The following is a 22,055-nucleotide window of genomic DNA, read 5'->3' on the forward strand; positions in this document are numbered from 1 at the left end:
ATGTTCCAGGAGAAGTCGGCCTCTTGCCAAACTCCGAAGCCACAGCCCTGCTTGGATGATTGAGCCACAAAAGGGGCTCCTTCTGCAGTAGCCAGAGGGGAGGCTCCAGGGCTGAGGGGACTCAGGCCCAGCCTATCCAAGGGTACCCTGCTTCATGGAGGGATACACTGAGTCAGCTGGAGGTTTGGATGCTGGTTGGCTGATCACACTGAATTGCCTTGCTTTTTCTCCATCCCTGACCACCCATATGTGCCTACATATGTGTATGTGTACTGCACACATGCCTGGTGCCCTTGGAGATCAGAAGAAGGCATCAGACCCCTAGACTTGAAACTAGAGATGGTTGTGAGCCACCAGGTAAGTGCTAGAAACTGGACCCAGGTCCTCTGGGGGCAGTGGACAGCAAGTGTTCTTACCCGCTGAGCTGTCGCTCCAGCCCCTTCAATATGAACTTTTAAAACCACTCTCTGCCCTGCCGAGGCTCCTCAGTGCTTCCCATGTAACCCTGAGCTACTGAGACCAACCTGGTATTTGTCTTTGCTCCTGGACTGAACGTCTAGCCCTGGGGGGGCGGGGGGGGGCAGAAAGAGTCTCTCAAGCAGAATTGCCACCCTAGGTTGCCCAGATTTCCCAGCACGACTGGAATGGGGACAGTTATTCAAACTCATCAGGGTTGTTGGGAGGACCAGAGGAGACTGTTGATGTAAACACATTTGTGGGCGATGAGGTGAGATTCTGCATAAACACAGGGCTTCCAGCAGCATGTCTGATGAAAGCAATATATCACTCTCTCCGCGGATGCCAGCCAACCAGCCCCAAACCCTGCGGTCTTACGGCAAGGACAGCTTGGCAACCCAAGTCAGGAAGGGGCCATGAAGACCTTTAAGCCCTATGGCATCTGTGCCTTTCTGGCACCCCAAAGCTCAGGGCGGAGGTGGAGCCACCCAGGAATTTATTATCCTTCCATAACATTAAGCTCCCCAAATCCCCATGACGCCCAGGAATGATGTGACTGCAGGGTGTGTGGGCACACTGGCACCAAGGGCCCCTCCAATAAATCAAGGTCTCAGTTTTGCTGGCTGCTCAATGCTTTTTCCAAGGTGACCTGGGTGGCCATTCATGTAGCAGTGGTGTCTGTCTTTGACATGGTGGCTAAAAATGGCTAAGGGGGCCAGTTCTCTAGAAATACTGCCTGTTGACACCCTGGAGGAGTTACAAAGAAAATGACAGCCTTCCTACAACCTTGGCCGATTTGGGTGGCCCTGATGGTGGTCCCTTGGGTAGTCTAGAAGAACCTACCCAGTGCTGAGCCAGGGCCCCTGAGAAGCCAAGGCCACCTTACCATCTGTTGCGCAAGACAACCACACCAGTCATAGAATCTTAACTCAGCTGCCACAACCCCTAGTGATTCAGGCAAGGACGCTATAAGTCAAAAAGTGGCGAAGGACTTGTCAATGGTCACATGGCCTTGAGGGGGCGATCAAGGTAACCCCCAGGGGTTCAGGCCTCTCCACACCCCCTTTAATGAGGCTACCTGGCAGAGAAGCCAGATTCAGGGTGAGTTCCCAGAAACTTGGCCCCATCTAGCCATTCCTCCTGTCATGGTAATTTCTCCAGTGTCTTCTAAAAGAGCCAGCGTGAGGAAACCCAAGACTATAAACAGTGCCCTCCTCTGCCAAAGGTGAGCGGAAAGAAATCAAATCCTTCCTCTGGTAACAAGGACCAGCAAAGTCACTGGGTGCCCCAAGAGACCAAGTGACTTGGGATACCAAGATCACGCCTGCCCAAGGTGGTCAAATCCCCAGTCAGAGGGTGGGGGGCTCTGAGAGAACCCATAAAAGGTGTCAGAAAGGCTGGACAGTGGTGGCGCATGCCTTTAATCCCAGCACTTGGAAGGCAAAGGCAGGCGGATTTCTGAGTTCAAGTCCAGTCTGGTCTACAAAGTGAGTTCCAGGACAGTCAGGGCTACACAGAGAAACCCTGTCTAGAAGTGCCAGAAAAAAAAAGCAGCTCAGGTGACTAAGGAAACTGACGAAATCTGAGGACACAGGTCGGTTAGTAGAAGGCTTGTTCAGCACACACAGGCATGGTGGCACACAGCTGTAATCCCAGCTCTCTGCAGTTCTTTACCTGTAGGAAGATCTGAAGTTGGGGACAGTGGACAGCCTGTGGGTCCTTGGTGGACAGCCTATAAGCTACATCACCCATCTTTCCTATTGTCATCTTCCTTGGGGTTAGAGAGGAATTAGGTGAGCAGCTCGCTCACTTACCACAGCATTCCAGAGGCTGGCACCAGCCACATACTAGGTACCCTTTCTGGCTGCTTTGGTTTTGGTTTTGTGTGTTTTGAGGCAGGGTCTCAAGTATCCCAGATGGACTCGACCTCATTAAGTAGCGGAGGGTGAGCTTGGTTCTCCTACTGTCTCCATATGCCGGGCATGCAACTTCTGTACCGACGTGACGTTCATCTTTTGATCACTTCAGTCACTTAACAAGTGTCCCAATCAGGTAGGGACTGACAGGTTCTCTAGATTTAGCACAAAGCTGACCAGACAAGAGTCACAGGTGATTGACAGACACCACTGCAAGTAGAGAAGGGTTAAAAATCACAGCCACCAGCAGAATAGGAAAGCCCCGCCCTCCTGGCCTCTGCCCCGCCCCTCCACGCTACCCTTCCCTCTCCCGCCCCTCAGACTCCAGAGGTCACCTTAGGAACATAGGAAGCCCAGTGGGCATGCGCCCTACGGGCCGCTGCTGCACACACGCACTTCCTGTACATTGGCTCGGAGAAACCGGAAGCGGCCTTCCACTCGTTGGCGCTTAGGCGGCTAGCGGTCCTCAGGGTGAGAGGCCGGCTTCCCACCGCGGTGTTCGACGGGATGCCGGAGGGGAAGGGGTGGGGCTGACGTCAGGAGCCAAAATGGCGGCGACGGTCGGGGTCTCCTTGAAGCGCGGCTTCCCGGCTGCCGTTCTCGGCAGAGTCGGCCTGCAGGTGAGCCCGGGAGCCGTGGTTCAGTGGGGAGCCGTGCCCGTCACCGAGGCTGCCTGGGTAGAGAGGCCGCGGAGAGGCGGAAGGAGCCCGGGTCCAGGCCTCGGGGGAGGACTTAACCCGGCATCCTGCTCTTGAGCATCCTTTCAGACAGCCATTCCGCGCTTCTCCATCACCGGAGAGAGAGGCGCGGCCGGGAGGAGGTTGGAAGAGAGAACAGAAAGACAGAGGTCTGGGAGGAGGACAGGGAGAGGTCAAGGTCATAGGATGAGCGACCTGTGGTCGGGACCCAGAATCAAATCCTGCTAGTTGTACTCCGCCAGGCTTGTGTGAAAGGGAGGCCTGCGGGGTGTCTGGGGTGGGACCCGGGAGGCCAGGTCGCACCTCCAGGTTAGGCTGGTCTGGATCGGTCAGGTCGGAGGGCGGTGGACTCTGCAAGGCAATGCACTTGACCCGCAGAGGAAGGGAGACATGAAAGAAAGCGACCCCGACCCCTTGAAAGATCCGTACTGTGGAAGTCTGCAGGCAAGACCCGGTTCCCTGAAGCGTGCTTATTCAGGGGTGTGTAGCGGCACTGATCTCATACCGCTGGCATGGGATGACAGGCAGAGCCTGGAGCTGCTTTTGTTAATAATTCTGTAGTAGCTCTGTCATAGGTCTCCCCACACGCCCTGTATCCTCGGGAGCTGCACAGTAGAAGCATTTAGAAAGGCGAGAAAAACTGCCTCTCCTTACTTTACAGATACCATTCAGTCCTCCTCTGGGCTTCTGGATAGTCCTTCACAGGCGGACAACAGGAACTCCCATTTTGTTTTGGGGGGTTTTGTTGGTTTTTTTTTTTTTTTTTTTTAGATTTGTGTGTGTGTGTATGAGTGTGTGCTTTCATGTATATGCACCATGTGCCCGTGGAGAAAAGAGAGCTGTATTTCCTGAACTGGAGTCACAGGTGGTTATCAGCCGCCATATGCGTGCAGGGAACTGAACTCTGCTCCTTCCAAAGTGCTAAGATGAATCTCCACCCTGTGATAATTTTAGTGTTGTTTTGGTTAGGTTTTGACTTTTCGGACAGTGTCTTTATGCAACCCTGGCTGGCCTGGAACTCAGAGATTCTCCGGCTTCAGCCTTCTGGGTGCTGGGATTAAAGGTGTGAGCCACCACCACCACCCGACTTGTGCATCCCTTTGCATGCACACCTATCACACCAGCACTCCAAAGGCTGATGCAGCAAGATCAGGAGTTTAAGGACATCCTCAGCCCCACACGGAATCCAAGGCCAACCTGGGCTACTTGGGACCCTGTCTCAACAAAAACAGACAGTGCCTTACCAGAGCCTCAGGCTGGTGTCCCAGATATTCAGTTAATGATTCTGTTTTTGTTGTTGAGAATGTTATGCATGAGTACTGTATTTAAATAATTTCCACCCCCTCTCTCCTCCCATGCCTCCCCTCCCTTTCACACTCATGACTTCTTTAATTATCATTGCTAAATATATACATACACAATCTCTTAAGTGCATTTAGTGTTCCTTATGCATGACGAGTTTAGGGCTGAGAACATGGGATGAATAATCACAACACCAGTCCGTGCCAAGGGGAATGGGAGAAATTTCACAAGGCCCCACCCCTAGTTGAAGAGCTGCAGCAATCAGTGGCTAACAAAGGGGGTGTGTCGGTTTGGGGGAGGAGCCACATGATAGGTTGTCCAGTTAATGGTTCTTGGTGACCTTGTTCTTCAGCCTCTTTCCTCGTTGCTGAGGCAGCAGTTGAGTTGTAAGAGCCCTGCTGTAAGGGGTGACTTCTCAGGCTCAGGCTGGGCTTTCTGAGTGTAGAAGAGGCTGGCTTCAAAGGTCGGACTCTGGTAGGATTTCAGGAGAGGCCTTTGCCTACTTTCCAGAGGCCTCCTGTCTGTGGGAATGCATATTTGTGCTCAAACAGCGCCATCCTCAGTTCTGGTTCTCAGTCCTGTGATGTGCACCTCTGGACTGCAGTCCTGCCTGTGGGAGTTTAGCTGCACTCGGTTAACTACCAGTAGCATCCTTATTTCTCCGTCTGGACTATGAACTCCAGGAGGGCAGACGCCTGGAATGCCCGCCTGCAGTCAGAACAATACAAATACATATATAAGCCAGTGTTGAAAAGCACAGATCGGGGCTGGAGAGATGGCTCAGAGGTTAAGAGCACTGACTGCTTTTCCGAAGGTCCTAAGTTCAAATCCCAACAACCACATGGTGGCTCACAACCATCTTTAAAGAGATCGGATGCCCTCTTCTGGTGTGTCTGAAGACAGCTACAGTGTACTTAGATATAATAATAAGTAAATCTTTAAAAAAAAAAAAAAGAAAGAAAAGCACAGATCATTTCCTGAGCTGTGCCAGCAGTTTGGCTTGCTCCTTGTGAAGTAGGTATCGGCTCCACCCTCCCCTTTGCAAAGGGGAAAGTGGGACCAGACTGGCTAAGCGATTCTCTAAAGAAAACACAGCTCAAAGGTAACAGGGCTGGATTGGAAGCAAACACACTAACACACTTCAGATACAAGCTTGCCCCTTGAGTCTGTGTGGGTTTGGCTTCATGCTGCCTTTGCCTTCCTGCCTTCGCCCACCTTCCCTCTTGGTGGCTGTGTCATCTGTCTAGCTTCAGGCCCACCCCTGAAGAAGCTAGAGGAAGTTCGTCTCCTCGCAGATTGTCTAGAGATGTTCTTCCCACATAGCACGCTCACTAGAGTCATAGATTGAGCTGCAGATGTGTTCAGTCTCCACTCCCATGGGGAACTTGGCACATAAGTTGCTGGACAAGGAGGGAGGGAAAGAAGGAAGTCTCACACTTTGGCCCATCTCCCTGTCTGCACAGTCTTTTTTTTTTTTTAAAGCAAAAGTTTATTAGGAAAAACTCCGAGAGCCAAGGAGATGACTCTGTGCATGTTGGTCAGGCCTGATGACCAGAGCCCCGCCCCCAGAGCCCACATGAAGGCAGAAGGAGGGACCCTACTGCAAAGTGTTCTTCTGCCCTCCACACGAGCGCATCCTCACCTCTGACATCATGCACACAATCGGAATAAATATGGTTTTGTTTCAAACAAAAGTTTTAATATAGATTTAGGCACACACATTAGGGGAGAGGACAAAAACTGCGAGGGGACACAGGCTTCTCATGGGGTTACTCATATTCCCCTTCCTAATACTGGGCAGCACTGAGGTTCCTGTGAGCTGCTGTTCTGCATCTAATGTCAGTGTGCACGATGCTACACAGCATCCATTAGGGAAGAATCGCAATACGGATGCATGTGGTCGTAATTACCTGGAGAGTCCAGAAGAGGGCGCAGGATGTGTCTGTATTATCCCCAGCACCTGCATAAACCAGGCATTGTAGGCCATCCCTGCTGACCCAGCATGGGGGTGCAGAGGCAGGAGGATGGGGCTTCATGGCCATCGGCTCAGGGTCATTGTCCCCGGCTGTCTGACTCACATGGCAGAGACTTGGTTTTGCTGAGATGCAGTGGAACACAGCAGAACTTGTTTGTTCCCTAATTTGATTTGTGTTCAGACATTCTTCATCTTGTTTTCTTCACCAGGTTTCCTCAGTGTGAGCTTTCACTGGGTTTGGGAGGAGTGCTTTCTTTTGAAATGCATGGTCTTAGCCTCCTCTGGCCTCAACTGCATGATCCTGCCTTCACCTCCCAAGTGTTTTTCGAGAGTCCTGTGCCAGTTTGAAAATGTTACCATGTTGGGTTTTTGGTTTGGTTTGGTTTGGTTTTGGTTTTGGTTTTGGTTTTTAGACAAGGTTTCTCTGTGTAGCCCTGGCTGTCCTGGAACTTGCTCTGTAGATCAAGCTGGCCTCAAACTCAAGAGATCCACTTGCCTCTGTCTCCCAAGTGCTGGGATTAAAAGGATGCACCACCACCCTAGCTGTCATGTTGGGATTCTTTACAAATACTTAATGCTGGGCAGTGGTGGTACATACTTTTAATCCCAGCACTTGGGAGGCAGAAGCAGGTGGATTTCTGAGTTCGAGGCCAGCCTGGTCTACAGAGTGAATTCCAGGACAGCCAGGGCTATACAGAGAAACCCTGTCTCGAAAAACCAAAAAAAAAACAAAAAAAACAAAAAACTTTATTCTGTTTGTATGATGAGGGAAGTAGCCCATGCCACTGTGTGGATAGTCAGTCCTGTCTGTCTGTCCATCTTACCTGGCTTCTGGGGATGGAACTCGAGTTTTTAGGCCACCATAGCAATCACTTGACCCTCTGAGCCATCTCACTGGCCATAGCATCCTGTTTTAAAAGCCCAAGTAGCTTTCTGACTGGTTTCTTCAGATCTCATGTAATAAGTCTCCCTTTTAAGTGTCATTATTTCACGTACATACATAATACAATGTTGTCACCACCTTGGTTTAAAGTCGTATAGGCCAGTCGTGTGGCACACACCTGTAATCTCAGCATTTAAAAGGCTGAGGGAGAAAGATTGAAAAGTTTGCGTCCAGCCTGGACTGCATGTGAGACCCTGTATCAACTGATGTTTCATTGTGCTCCATGACTCTCAGGACAAAAGGAACCCACCGCAGTGCTCTCGCCCTCACGTCAGCCTCCCCATCCTAGCAGCCTCACTCCTGCCTTTCCTCCTGCCTACTAACACTCTGCTCATCGGGCTCCAGTTAAACCCTAGGCAGGGCAGCCATGACCCCAGCTCACCTCCTCAGGATCCCTCCATGCACTTTGTCACGCAGGTCCCACCTCACTGTAGGTCACCACAGATAAGTTCTGTGGAGCGAAGGTTCTGTCTGTGTCAGAAATGAAGCTCGGTGTGGTGTCACTACAGTGCAGTGTCACTGCCCCTGGACCCATAGCTGCCATATCATGGGGGATTAACATCTGTTGGGTGTTGATGACCGTGCCTTCCAAGGAAGCTGGATACCAGCGTGTTTGTGCCCAGAAGTGCCATCATCATGCTTGATAAGTGGGGGAGTGCCTTGCAGTTTTTAATCAATCAATCTCTCTCTCCCTCCCTCCCTTTTTGTGGCTTTTTCAAGTTTCAGGCCTGTCGAGGGGCACAGACAGCTGCTGCTGCAGCTCCCAGAATCAAAAAATTTGCCATTTACCGATGGGACCCAGACAAGACTGGAGATAAACCTCGAATGCAGACGTACGAGGTGGATCTGAATAAGTAAGTGTCTGGGCCAGCCAGGCGCTGGCGAAGGAGAGCTTGGGAGGGTTTGCTGGGCTCTCAGTTAGGTCTGGTTTCTGCCATTATTTGCGGTGCTAGGGATTGTGGTGCCTGTGGGGTCATGCCTTTCAGGTCTTGAGAGATGTAAAATCCGATTCCCTTAATGATTGAGATAATCACATGTTTTCTGTCTTTAGAGTCAGTTAGATGTCTCTCAATAACTAGCTTGCGTGAGCGCGCTCGCACGTGCGCTCGCGCTCTCGCTCTCTCTCTCTCTCTCTCTCTCTCTCTCTCTCTCTCCAGTCTTTTGTAGTCCAGGCTTATCTTGAACTCACTATGTAGCTGAGGAAGACCTTGCATTTCTAATCTTCCTCTCTATGCCTCCCCAATTCTGGGGTTACTGGCATGGCTCGTGTGAGCTGCCATACCTGGTGTATGAGGTGCTGAGGTTGAGCCTGTAGCTTCGTGCACCTTGTATGAGTACTAGCTAGCTGTTTTATTAAGGAAAAAATTAAAAATATTGCCAGATAATTAGATGACAAAAATTTTGCAACTCAAACTCAGTAAGATGGGCAGTGGTGGCGTACAGTTTTAAACGCAATGCTTGGGAGACAGAGGTGGGCAGACTTCTGTGAGCTTGAGGCCAGCCTGGTCTTTGTGAGCTCCAGAACAGCCAGGGCTGCGCGGCAAAACTGTCTCAAAAAACAAGCAAACAAAACAGCAGAAGCCCACCTTGGCAATATGTGGCTAAAGTTATAAAATTTAAAAAATATATAAAGCCGTTAAAGAATTAGCTTTAATATAAATGTAAGCAGTGAATTAATCTGACAGCTGTATTTCTTTACTTTATGCTCTTCCCCATTAGCCACACAGAGAAACCAGTGTAATTCAAGCTACACCTCAATAGCTGAGCAGTTAACTGATCTACCTTGGCCTCCTATGCTAATCCGGCTCCCTCCCAGCCCCGCCCTGTGACACCTGCATAGTATTACTGACCTGGCTCTTCGGGCTCCAGGAGTGTTTTCAGGGCCTCTCTAAACCCCTTCCTTATGGCTCAAATCCTCCATTCTCCTTGAAGATCCGAATCCCCCCCACCTCCCCCCCCTCTTACTCCCTCTCCCTCCCTCCCTTCCTCCTCCTTCCCTACCCCCCATGTGAGGATTGATCCAGATATGAGGGCCGAGAACTCAGCATTTGAATAGCACAAGGGTAAACTTTATGCAGTGTAGATAAACATCTTGCCTTCCTGAGGCCTTCCTGTTCCCTCTTGGTAATGATAGAGATGGCTTTCCTCAGTGTGACCCCAGGGAGTGTGGGATGACTGTTGGCACTGGAGAGAGCCTGGCCTTGAGAACAGGGACTCGGCGAGCGGGCTGCATGGTTCTCCGTGAGGTCAGGCCCTAACCTCATAGCAGCAGAAAGATTGAAACTCTGGGAAGCAGAGCACATGACGAGCATGGGGCCTGAGCCATCTCTCCAGCCTGAGTCAGGACACACTCCAGTTTTAGATTACCCTGGAACACAAGAAGAAACGGCCTAAACCTGGCGGTGGTGGCACACGCCTTTAATCCCAGCACTCGGGAGGCAGGGGCAGGCGGATTTCTGAGTTCAAGGCCAGCCTGGTCTACAAAGTGAGTTCCAGGACAGCCAGGGCTACACAGAGAAACCCTGTCTCAAAAAAAAAAAAAACAAAAAAACAAAAAAAAAAAAACAAAAAAAGAAGAAGAAACGGCTTAAAACCAGTCATCTAAGACTTTACCTTAAGGAGGTGGGAAGGAGGTTGGAGATACAGCTCAGTCTGAGTGGGGCTTAGCCTACAGGAGGCCCCAGCGCCACAGAAACAGAATGAAGTCAGAGCCAGGCACAGCTGCGTGCGCCCGGCATCCCAGCTGCTGAGTCCAAGGTAGAGCCGGCAGGTGTGAGGCCAGCCTAGCAGAGCACGAGGCCTTGTTTAAATGAAGTCAACGAGGCTTAAGACACAGCTCAATAGTACAGTAGTACCAGTTGGCCAGCCTTGTGTAAGGCCCTGGGTTCAAGCCCCAGTATTTAAAGGGGAGAAAAAACCAAAAACAAAAAACAAAGAGGAAAAGAATAGAAGAATAGCAAAGCAAATCCAAAGAAAACATAATAAAGTTAACAGAAAAGGCCAGAAATGAGGATACACAGCACAGCAGGGGTGACTTCTGCTGTAGGATTTAGGAAGCCAGCAGCCTGTGTAATAGCAAGTCAAAGCCAGCCCAAGCTGTCATCAGACCTTGTCTTAAAAGAAAGGAAGGAAAGAAGGAAGAAAAGAAAGAGAAAGAGAGTGGGTGCTGGGATGAGGCTTGCTTAGTACACATGAGCCCTTGGCTCTTAGTTCTAGCACTACAGTAAAACAGCAAGATAAAAATCCCACTACCGGTGCAGGAGAGATGGCTCAGTGGTTAAGAGCACTGACTGCTCTTCCAAAGCTCCTGAGTTCAAATCCCAGCAACTACATGGTGGCTCACACCCATGAGATCTGACGCCCTCTTCTGGTGTGTCTGAAGACAGCTACAGTGTATTTACATATAGTAATAACAATAACAATAATAATATCCTACTACCAAGCAGAGGATATCACTCCAGACCTTATAAAGTTAGATTATTGTAAGTGACTGTACTGAGACTTTCAGCTTCAGCAAGTTTGATGAAGTGAGCTAAGTCCTTAAAAACTACAACTCACAGTGACTCTGTGTAAGATTCCTGCCAGCACCGGGACACTCGTCGTATCTGGACTACGGCACTTTGTACTATTACTGTGTGGGTGGTTTGTTTTAAGACCTAATTTTAGTTGTGTGTTTGTGTGTGTGTGTGTGTGTGTGTGTGTGTGTGTGTGTGTGTGTGTGCGTGTGTGTGTACCTGTGTGCATGCCTGCCTTTGCATAAGTGCTGCAGGGCAGAGAGCCTTAGCTCCAGCACAGCTGAGTCTTGGGGGCTGGGACTGAACTCAGGTCCTCTGTGAGAACAGCATGTGCTCCTAACTGCTCATCCATCTCTATTGCAGTTTATTCTCTTTTATTGTATTTATCATATTTCCTGTTACTATTGTGTACTATTTGTTTTTAACTTCCAAATCAGAAGGATCCTAAATTCAAGGCCAGCCTAGATGACATAGTAAGACACCATTTCAAAAAAAGCAGAACAAGCCGGGCATGGTGGTGCACTGCTTTAATCCCAGCACTCAGGAGGCAGAGGCAGGTGAATTTCTGAGTTCGAGGCCAGCCTGGTCTACAGAGTGAGTTCCAGGACAGCCAGGGCTATACAGAGAAACCCTGTCTCAAAAAACAAAACAAAACAAAACAAAACAAAACAGAATGTTTAAAAAAAAAAGCAGGACAGACAAGCAGGCTGAAGAATGGATGCGTGGTGAAGCGTGAGCTTTGCAAGTGTGAGGACCTAAGTTTGGAGCCCAGCATTCATGAGAAAAGCCAGGCAGTGCTGCTTGCTCCTGTAATCGCAGCTCTAGAGGAGAGGAGCAGACATGGGAGGGTCCAGGTCTGGGGGTGACTGGCTATCAACCCAGCTAAAAAACAGCAGCTCCAGGCTCAGTGGAAGACCCTATCTCAAGGGAATAAAACTGAGCAATACAGGAAGACCTGGACAGCCTCCTCTGGCATCCACATGCATGCCTGTGTATGTGTGAAGCGGGTAGTTTTTGCTACCCTGCTTTAAGCTCCTGTCAGACCGCGCTGCCAGCCCTGCCCAGGTTTCCTCAGATCCGAGGATAACACACATACACACATACGCACACACACAGGCACACACACAAACTTATTTACAACCTGCCTTCTTGGCTCAGTTGCTGAGTGCTTCTAATCTCCCTCAGCCAGGGTGCCCTTCCCAATATTCTTAGCTCAGCACCCTAAATCTGCCCTCAGCTTTAGTTGCTACCCCAGGCCCAGTCGGGCCCATTCCACCATAGATCTCACATGACTGGTGGCCTTTTCTTTCTCAGAAGCATGGCGAAAATCCATTTCCCTCTGTGTGTCTTCTCGCCTCCTCCTCTTTCCTTCTGCCTGGCAATTGGCCCTTGGCATCTTTATTGATAGATTAAGAACCAATTGGGGAACAAGACCTTAGCATCAAAACTACCCCCTTCATATGTGCACCTGCATATATACATAGGCCTGCACTACACACACACACACAGGGTAGGTGGTGGTGCACACCTTCAGTCTCGGCACTCAAGAGGCAGAGGCAGGCGAAGCTCTTGAATTCGAGGCCATCTTGGTGTACAGAGTGAGTTCTAGGACAACCAGGGCTGTTATATAGAAAAACCGTATCTGGAAAAAAAAGAGAACCCACACAAGGAATAAATACATACAACTGTGCAGTAGATGAACCTTAAGCACGTCAAAATAAAACTGTAGGAAAGAAATCTGGTGCTGATAGGAGAGTAAATGGGCCCCGCATCCAGGTACCCTGACTGCTGTACAGTGGTGAAGCCAGATGCTGGCCATAATAGAACTGAGTTCTTTTCTCCATCAGGTGCGGACCTATGGTGTTGGATGCTTTAATCAAGATCAAGAATGAAGTGGATTCTACTTTAACCTTCCGAAGATCTTGTAGAGAAGGTGAGCGGGGCTTTCTTTATCACCAGACCGAGACTTGGTTCAGACTCCAGTGAGGTGCGGCTCCCACTGATGGGAGCACCCCGAGAGCTGCAACCCTGCAAGCTGACCTTTACTGAGACTAGTACAGCGTTAGGGATTGAAGGAAAGGAAGGAGGGAGGGATACACAGACACGAAGGAAGCTTGGAGCAGGTAGGCCATGCTTGCTCTGATGGAGGGCAGCAGCTCCACAACCCAGAACCTCAGGTTGTTTGTTACACACAGCACAGGGATGAGGTTAGCTCGTGTAGGTAGGCGAGGGCTCTGTGGGGAGTGGTCTCAGATGGCAGTCATCTGAGAAGCAGCTGTGTCCGCTACACTGCTCAGTCACTCATAAGCACTTAGACCAAAGGAAGCTTAGCCAGCCTGCGCCTCACCTGGAGGAAGGCCTTGCCATTTCCACAGGTATAAGACATTGTGGTCCTTGGCACAGCCACACACCCACTCAGCACCCCTCCACTCCCCACACCCTGCTGTACATCACCTCTTTGTTCGTGGATGTGGCTTCCAAAGTTTGAACTGTGATGCAAGTTCTGATTTCCCCTGGGGAGCTTTGTCTCGAGGTTCCTGGTCCCGTGGTGTCTGTCAGTCACCACGAGCCTGGCAGGCTAGCTGGCATCTGCAGTGAGCTCTTTGTTTAGTGGAGGTGGAAGTTTCTGGCTGAGGCGCTCGTGCTGGGCTGCTGAGCCGGTGAGAAGACAACGCCCTTCTCTGGGGCTGGGTGTGCACTTAGTCTGTCTGAGAACGCGGAGAGTGTGGAGCATGGCCGTTTCCGGCAACTCAGTGTGAGGCTTAAGGCCAGAGCATTGTCCACATCTAGGTCTGGACGACATATCGAGACCATGCCTTAAAAGAAAGAAAGAAAGAAAGGAAGGAAGGAAGGAAGGAAGGAAGGAAGGAAGGAAGGAAGGAAGGAAGGAAGGAAGGAAGGAAGGCAGGCAGGCCAGGCAGTGGCGTGCACACCTTCTGTCCCAGCACTCAGGAGGCAGAGGGAGGGGGAGCTCTGAGCTTGAAGCCAGCCTGCTCTGCAAGAGTGAGTTCCAGGACAGCCAGGACCACACAGAAATCCTATCTCAGAGAGACAGAGAGACAGAAGAAAAATAATTGCTAGTGATAATACAACAAAGGTAATATTTTAAAATAGGATTTTAAGTAAAAATCAAAATAATTTAATAATAATACTTAAAACAAAAAACTTAAAAGGCTCTGAAACCCAAAGGCTCTTGTGGCTGTGGAGTCTGTCTGTCAGGCAGAGCTGTTGTGTGAGGTAGGTGGGTGACTGTGTGGATTTAGTGTGTAGGGGGTGGGCCTGCTGAGTTAGGGGACTCTGCAAGGACATGTAGTGAGCTGGAAACCAGAAGTCAGGCACAGAGGCAGTCTCCGTGTCTGCTCAGCCGCCCATAGCCTTCGCATCCTGGGATTAAGCAAAGACGGAAGGAGCTAGCCAGGCCTTCGGGGGACAGGTTGTAGCTTAGAGGGTGGAGGGCTTCCTGGTTCAAGGTGAGGTCTAGGCAGGAAAGAAAGCGGAGAGAAGGTACATCCTCTGTTAGCGCAGCTACTGATGTGAGCAGTGTGGCCCGGAGGGACAGATGGGGAGCCTCAGGTCACCCGCTGTCTCCCCAGGCATCTGTGGCTCTTGCGCCATGAACATCAACGGAGGCAATACTCTGGCGTGCACACGCAGGATCGACACGGACCTCAGCAAAGTCTCCAAAATCTACCCTCTTCCACATATGTATGTGATCAAGGATCTAGTCCCTGTGAGTGTGCGGCTCTCCCATCTGTGGCAGGGGTGGTGTCCTGCTGTGCTGTTTGGAGTGGGCTAGGCCTGGGTGGCCACAGCTTCTTTGGTGGACGTGATGGAACAGTCAGACACTCCGATGTTTATGGCAAGGGGTTTCCAGAGTCCACAGAGGCATTAGGAACCCCTTCCCAGATCCACACAGTGAGGCGTGTGCGACATAACAGGTGATGTGCATGGAGATCCTGAGGCTCAGATGGCACGTTTGCTTGGGCATAGGACTTAGAATTTCAGAGTCAGGAAGGATTTAGCCATAGCTGCAAAGTATTTGTGTGGAATCTTGGGGGGGTGGGGGTGGGCAGGGAGGCTTGACTCTCTCAGTTCCTCCCTCTGCTGCCTCGGGCGCCTGCCCTGACTTGAGGCAGCAGGAGAAAGGACCGCAGGTACCATGACTTCAGCTGGTGTGGAGATTTCCCAGCTCTGTGGCTAACACTGACCGTGTTCCCTTCCAGAACTGTCATTTGTCACAGCCTCTGAAGAGTTTGGTTTCTGTCTGTCGTGGTGGGAAAGTGCACGGTTGGATGTGAGGTGATAGGAAGCCAGCATCCGAAGGCCCTGCCAGGATCTGATCCCTCTCCTTTCTCTCTCCTTTCTTTCCCTCAGGATTTGAGTAACTTCTACGCACAATACAAATCCATTGAGCCTTATCTGAAGAAGAAGGATGAGTCCCAGGAGGGCAAGCAACAGTATCTGCAGTCCATCGAGGACCGGGAGAAGCTGGTCATTACTTAAACCTATTGTCATGGTTGGCAGGGTGCTTTCTGGAAGTAAGAGGGTGGGGGAGCAGTAGAGTGACACAGAACACTAATCGTGCTCTGAAAGAAATTGGGGAGTATCTGACCCGAGGGGCAGTGAGTTGCCAGGCTGTGGGCGGGGCTGGTGTGCTCAAGACCCTGAGTCCATCCCCAGTACTGGAGAGGGAAGGACAAAGAGCAGCTGGCCCGAGGTTGGACACCCTCCCTCACCATCGGGTGGCCAGCGATTACCTGTGAAGGCCCAAGTGGACCAAGGAGCAGGCACAGCCAAGTGCTGCCCTCAGGGCAGGCGTTGCCGTGTGGCAGAAGAGAGCAGTATCTAAGATGCCTGCTCTGTCGAGGCTGATGGCCACCACCAAGCTGTTCTCTCTCGGGGGAGGGGAGGTTAATAACACACACATGCCCGCGCACAGGCACACCCTCACGCACTCACTCATGCATGCATGCATGTATGTGAATGGCACGTGCTGGCCATTCAGTCTCAGCACCACCACTTCAGACAGAGGGCAGGAGGCTGGAGGTTGTCTGTGGCGGTGGTGGGGGGCGGGCAGGACTGAAGTAGAGCCTTGCCGTCTGCTCCTAAGCTTGCTGAGTCTGACTGATGCTGGCCTTCTGGAGTTGCTGCTCTTGAGTCAGAGCTACATCACAAGCTGACCCTGCTGCCTCCCCCTCCCATGTGCCCCATCTAGTATCTGCACTGCTGGGGCTCCATCCCAGGGCCCTGTGTCTGTACAATAAGACTGTGCCAACTGAGCCCGTCCCCAGCCCTGGGCTGTGACACCTTGAGTGGAGGGTTTAGCATCCAGCTTTCCACTGCCGTTCCTCCCCGAGAAGTCCTCTCTGATGGGCAAGCACACCGACTCAGCGAGTGGCTGAGTGGGCCGAGCCTTCTGGCCCTGGATATTTTGCCAGTGTCAGGGCATGAGTGCTTCATGGATCTCTTATCTTTAAAGTCACAGAAAGCATACTGGTCCATCCTCACTGATGGTCAGTGAGAGTGAGCGTTCTCACGAGGACATCACTGCCCTTCGCCATTTCTACCTCCCAGTCTTACACATTCCAACCCACACTGGACACAGCAAGGGAGCCTCGCCTTGAGGTGGCTTTATTAAGAAGTGAAGGCCTCTGAATTCCCAATAATAAAGGTTTTCTCATATAAATACCTACATGGGAACCAGGCATAGTGATTCATGCCTGTAATTCTAGCACTTGGAGTCTGAGCCAGGAGGATTCTCATGAGTTCAAGGCCAGCCTGAACTACATAGTAAGTTCCAGGTCAGCCCAGGCTGCAGAGTATCACAAACAAATACGCGCGCACACACATATATACATACCAACATGAAGCCAGAGCTGTAACTCGGTGGTAGAGGCCTTGCCTGGCTTGCACAGGCCCAGAACCCTATCACCAGCACCACATGAAACATGGCCATAAGTAACAGACATTTGTGTAGCATTTGTTTGTTTTCTTAATATGTTACATGGAACAAATAATTGAATATAGTATGAACTACTTTTAATTTTTTTCCATTTCTCTGTGTGTGTGTGCATGCGCACAAGGGCACAGGCGTGCGCGATGTATAGCTGAGGGTGAAATCTCAGACTTGCAGTCTGAGTTTGCTGTTGATCCACTTGCGCTGCATCAGGTTTTTGCCACATGTGCTATGAAGCCATCCTGCTACTGTTGCATAATGCCAGTATGGCTGACCTCTTACCACAAACCCAGTCAAGGCAGTCAGCCTCTGCCTCCAGCGAGTCTTCAGCTGTAGTGTGGGCTGTCCTGTCTCCATCGGCTGTCCTTGTCCATCCCTCTGGGTGGCTGCTTGTTGCCAGAATCAGGAAGTCCAACTTTTGGGTCACAGAGAAGACTTGAGGAACCAAGTTGACCCCTCCTTCCTCCCTGGAGTTCAAGGGTCAGTGTATGAGACATGGAAGGTAGCTTAGGGTGCTCCTGAGGCCCCAAGGGAAACTTGAGGACTGCCCAGCTCGACAGACACTAGACAGACTACCAGAGAGCTTCAGTGCCCCTCACTGCAGCCTGCACCCCCGCTGGGAACTCCTTGTTCATGGCTCTTAGGTCCGTGGGGGTGGTTAGAGATTCTTGAATCTACGTGCATTGTTGTTGGACTTAAGGCCCTGGTCTCTGGTCCAGAAGAGGTTTCTCTTGCATTACAAGGTCTTTTTTATGACTCTATTACACTGCCACAAATAACCCTTGGCATGTCACCAAGAAAGCACACAGATAGGCGACCCTCTGCTGTGCACTGGCACCTGGTCTCTGACCACCTTTCTCTCCACACAGGACGGGCTGTACGAGTGCATCCTGTGTGCCTGCTGCAGCACCAGCTGCCCCAGCTACTGGTGGAACGGAGACAAGTACCTGGGGCCTGCAGTTCTCATGCAGGTGCGGCACTCCCCACCTCAAACAGCCAGAGGTCCTAGAAGATGGTGGCCTGCTAGAGGCAGCTACCTGCAGAAGGCTGCTGGCCTGCGCCAGACACCGGGGACACCAGCTCACTGGGCTCACGTAGCTCAGCGAATCTGAAGCTTCACCTTCCTGTACCTTTGTAGTGGGGAGGGAGGGTCACCCCAAAGGGAGGGACCCAGTGTGAGCTGGATCCCTGTGTGGATGGGAGAAGCTTCGGGAAGCTGGGCTGGGGGCTGCTTAGAAAGAAGCATTGTTGTTATTACCTGTCACATGTGTACAACTCAGGGCAAAAAACCCTGTCCATTCCCAGGGAGCTGCTTTTCGGATATGTGGTCAGTGCTTTTCAGACAGTGTTAGGCAACTCAAGATAACTTGATGTTTCTAACTTTCCGGTAAAAGGGAAGTCACTGGCTATGTGACCGTACAGTAGTGTCGACCTTGCCGTGTGCAAGCAGGTGTGCTCACACACGGTGCTTGCTTTCCAACATCTGAGTTGTTGAGAACCACACAGGTCTCAGTGACACAGCTGGGGCCAATCCAGGGCCCTGTGGTAAACTAGTGTGAGTTTGCTGCTCTCAGGGCATGTGTTGATTGACAGAAAGTAGACAAACTGTCTATGACGGCATCATAGCTCATTAACCTGTAAGCCCTTGCACTTGGGGAGGAGGGGGTGGAAGTAGGAAGATTATGAGTTCAGGCCAGGCGTTGCTGCAGACCTAGCCTTAAAATGACAAGCCAGGCCCTGTCACTTAAGCACTCAGGAGTTAGAGGGAGGCAGATCTCTGCGTTCCAGGCCAGCTAGGACTGTCCAGTGAGACCCCGTCTTAACAGCATCTATTTAGTCAGCGCAGGTCCTAGCACGGCAGCACAGGCTGAAAGGAGGGAAAGGCGTTTGCACACACAGCCCACCTTTCCTAATTAGAGCCTGGAGGGACATGAAAGGTGCTGACGCCCAGTCAGTACCTTAAACACCGAGGTGCCAAGCACAGGGTGGATCAAAGGCTCATGGACACCTGGGGTTAGGAAAGAGCTAGGAGCCTTCCCACAAGGCAAGAACTCCAGAGCAATGGCAGGCTTCTGCCCTGCTGAGCCTGCCTGGGCGGCCCCTGGCTCAGCTGACACGCCCTGCTTTCCCAGGCCTATCGCTGGATGATCGACTCCAGAGACGACTTCACAGAGGAACGCCTGGCCAAGCTGCAGGACCCCTTCTCTGTCTACCGCTGCCACACCATCATGAACTGCACACAGACCTGCCCCAAGGTATGGCAGGGGTGGCCGGGCCACTCGAGATGGATGCCTGATGTTTCAGTTGGGGTTTGGAATGGCTCTCTCAGTCACAGACTCCACCAGGTCCCAAGAGGGGCAGGCCTTACCTGTGGGTCCATAGAGATGGAAGGGGCAAGATGTCTCCAGGACCCAACGCTGTGGGGGGCAGGTGGCTCTGGGAGGCAGGGTCCCTCAGCTGGTGTCACAGCTCTGGCTACTGATGTCCTTCATCCAGTGTGGCAGGCAGGCATCTGCTCTGCAGAGCTACCTTGGACTCAGGCCATGGGCCTCCCTGGTCCCCACCCTCTCATTTCTTTTGTTGCTGTGTTGTCCTGTTTGAGACAATGTCTCTATATAGCCATTGCTGTCCAGGAACTCACTCTGTAGACCAGTCTGGCCTTGAATTGAGCCTGCCTCTGCCTCCTAAGCACTGCGACTAAAGGCGTCCATATAATTAATTGGGGGAAAACTCTGCTACAGTGCACCACCACCGCCCGGCACCCACTCCTGAGAGAGAACTCTTGGGCCATTTGTGGGTTGGCTGCTTTCTGATCTGGTGCCAGCTGTGGATGTGTCAGCCTTGGTCAAGAACTATGAGGGCACCCTGACTGCCCTTCAGTCAGGGACTGGGCAGCAAGATAGGAAGCGATAGGGTAGCCACTTAGCAGGATAAAGAGACTTCCAGCATGTCTTGGAGACCTTTGCTAGAAGGGCCCAGCCTCCAGCATCAGGGCAGGCTAGGGCTGCACGGGAGAGGGTGGCTCTGCCCTGTGAAGGCAGCCATGCAGCACACAGGTGTACTATGTCTGCCCCACCTTTCCCGTGCCACACCCCTCTCTACCTTTTCACCTTGTGTACCTTGGAGATCAATGGCTCTGTGTTGACATGTGAAGAGCCTGCCCTGTCTTGGGTCATTTTCTCTTTAATACTTTAGTTTCTGAGTTACTCTTCTAAAGTGAGAGGCCCTCCCTCCCCCAACCTCAGATAAGTCAGTCCTGCCTGGCACCCGTCATTTCCTTCCCCGCTTTTGCAAGGCTGGCCCTGACTAGATGCTTATCGGTCCTGCAAACAAGCGTGGTTTTTTGGTTTTTTTGGTTTTTCAAGACAGGGTTTCTCTTTATAGCCCTGGCTATCCTGGAACTCACTTTGTAGACCACGCTGGCCTCGAACTCAGAAATCCGCCTGCCTCTGCCTCCTGAGTGCTGGGATTAAAGGTGTGCACCACCACGCCCGGCTCCAGGGCTGTTTCTTACATTGCTTTTGAGAGTATGTAGTCTCTGCCGTCTCTGATTTACTCTCAGCAGTAATGGCAGGCATCTGGCGAATCCTGACCTTGGCTTGTGTTCCTAGAGGAAGCACCATGCTGGGTGTCCTGAGCAGTTAGGGGCTGCCTACCATGGGTCATCGTGGGATAGGCCTGGGGCTGGGGCTGCACACCACCCTCCTGGGAAGGGGCTTTGCTGCCGCTGTTCCCTCCCACCATGCCTGGTACTGAAGCTCTCTCTCCCTCCCCTCCAGGGTCTGAATCCGGGGAAAGCGATTGCGGAAATCAAGAAGATGATGGCGACCTACAAGGAGAAGCGAGCATTGGCTTAACCCAGTCCGTGCTGAGTGTGCCTGTCAACTCTGGTGTCAAACAGCTGGAGTCTCCCTAAGTACAGCATATGTAATAAACATTTAAGATAAATAGGCGTTACTCTCCATTATTACCAAAGACGGTTGGAACCGAGGCCTTGGTGCCGAGGCACCAGGAAATCCTTGTCCTTGAAGAGGTGGACAGAGCTCCAGACCTGAGCTCCGATGAGGATTGCACACAACCAAGGCAGGAGTGTGTCCCCAGCATCACACGCACCTTGCCCTTCCGTGAGTTAGGACTTGTATCGTCCTCTTCACCTGCCACGTAGTCCCACGTAGTCTCGGTCTCCACAGTATTAGCAAAAGCTATTTGCAGTCTTCAGGACTACATACAGGTCAGCCTCTTCTCGCGGAAGCAAGGTCTGAGATTCATTCCAGCACACAGCGGTGACCCTGACCATGCAAGCTCCACCTCTTGAGGCCTCACAAGGCAAAGCTGCATCCCCCGCCACAGCTCCCTGCCTCGGCCCCACTTCAAACCACACCGGTAATGCTAGGCTAGCAGCACACAATGGGAAGCAAACCAGCCGAGGCAGGAGTTGAGGCCAGCCTAGGCTACACAGCAAATTCCAGGCCAGCCTGAGCTACATAGTGAAATCGAGAAAATTAGGACAAATGAAAGGCCCCCTGTCCTGCATTCTGCATTTGTTTCCTGAATGTTTGACCGATCTAAAATTCCCTTCAAGCCAGGCGTGTTAGGTGGCAGTAGTGGATGCCACCCAGTGTGTAGGTGACAGGAGTGTGTGATATTACCCTCCACCCCTGCATTCGCAGCCACTGAGTGACAGATTTAACTGTTCCAGCATTAAAATGTATGGGTGCCAGCCACTCTTGCTTGACTTAACTTTCTGCACTGATAGACCGATCTAGAGGTCAAAATGGAGTCGATCCTGTCAAAGCTCTGCACACTGACCAGATGTTCCCTGACCTGACTAAGCCAGCGAGGAGACAGGCCTGACCCAGTGATCACCTGGTGCTTGCCAGGCAGCCACTTCCATTGCTCTGTCCTGGTCACACCCTACAAGAACAGTAACTTTGAATCTTTTTTATTTTTTAAGATTTATTTATTTTATTTATTAGCAAACTGTAGCTGTCTTCAGACGCACCAGAAGAGGGCATTGGATTACAGATGGTTGTGAGCCACCATGTGGTTGCTGGGAATTGAACTCAGGACATCTGGAAGAGCAGCCAGTGCTCTTAACCGCTGAGCCATCTCTCCAGCCCAAACAGTAACTTTGAAATGATCCAACAGACAGAGAAGAGTGTTTTAACTCCAAAATTGACTACCACACTCCTTAGGAACCCCTACTCGGCCCCTTAGTGTGGTTACTCTACTTATGAAGGGAAGCATCACAAGGCTTTTCAACCGATGAGACAAAATCTACCAGGTTTGAGCCC

At 51.3% G+C, this 22,055-nt stretch overlaps 1 protein-coding gene across 2 annotated transcripts; it reads left to right on the top strand.

The window, feature by feature from the left end:
* The first annotated feature begins 2,786 nt into the window (after positions 1 to 2,786).
* Sdhb (succinate dehydrogenase complex, subunit B, iron sulfur (Ip)) lies at positions 2,787 to 20,714 on the top strand. 2 transcript variants are annotated; one of them, NM_023374.4, is made up of 8 exons: positions 2,787 to 2,992; positions 8,011 to 8,144; positions 12,653 to 12,738; positions 14,399 to 14,535; positions 15,180 to 15,296; positions 17,631 to 17,732; positions 18,894 to 19,016; positions 20,541 to 20,714. In NM_023374.4, exons 1-8 carry the CDS (start codon positions 2,921 to 2,923, stop codon positions 20,616 to 20,618), a joined length of 849 nt encoding a protein of 282 aa, NP_075863.2. In that variant the 5' UTR covers positions 2,787 to 2,920; the 3' UTR covers positions 20,619 to 20,714. The 2 variants fall into 2 exon arrangements, with proteins under 2 accessions (NP_075863.2, NP_001342444.1); NM_001355515.1 differs by having other exon boundaries at positions 8,017 to 8,144.
* Positions 20,715 to 22,055: the final 1,341 nt, after the last annotated feature.

Source organism: Mus musculus, chromosome 4 (genome assembly GCF_000001635.26).
Source record: "Mus musculus strain C57BL/6J chromosome 4, GRCm38.p6 C57BL/6J".
NCBI classification, from domain to species: Eukaryota; Metazoa; Chordata; class Mammalia; order Rodentia; family Muridae; genus Mus; species Mus musculus.

What these genes read in the sequence shown, in the direction of transcription:
- Sdhb (NM_023374.4), top strand. Translation starts at nt 2,921, where the DNA reads ATGGCGGCGACGGTCGGGGTCTCCTTGAAGCGCGGCTTCCCGGCTGCC. An exon ending in TGATCAAGGATCTAGTCCCT is followed by an intron (nt 14,536 to 15,179) that starts GTGAGTGTGCGG and finishes TCTTTCCCTCAG; the next exon opens with GATTTGAGTAACTTCTACGC. An exon ending in TCGAGGACCGGGAGAAGCTG is followed by an intron (nt 15,297 to 17,630) that starts GTCATTACTTAA and finishes CTCTCCACACAG; the next exon opens with GACGGGCTGTACGAGTGCAT.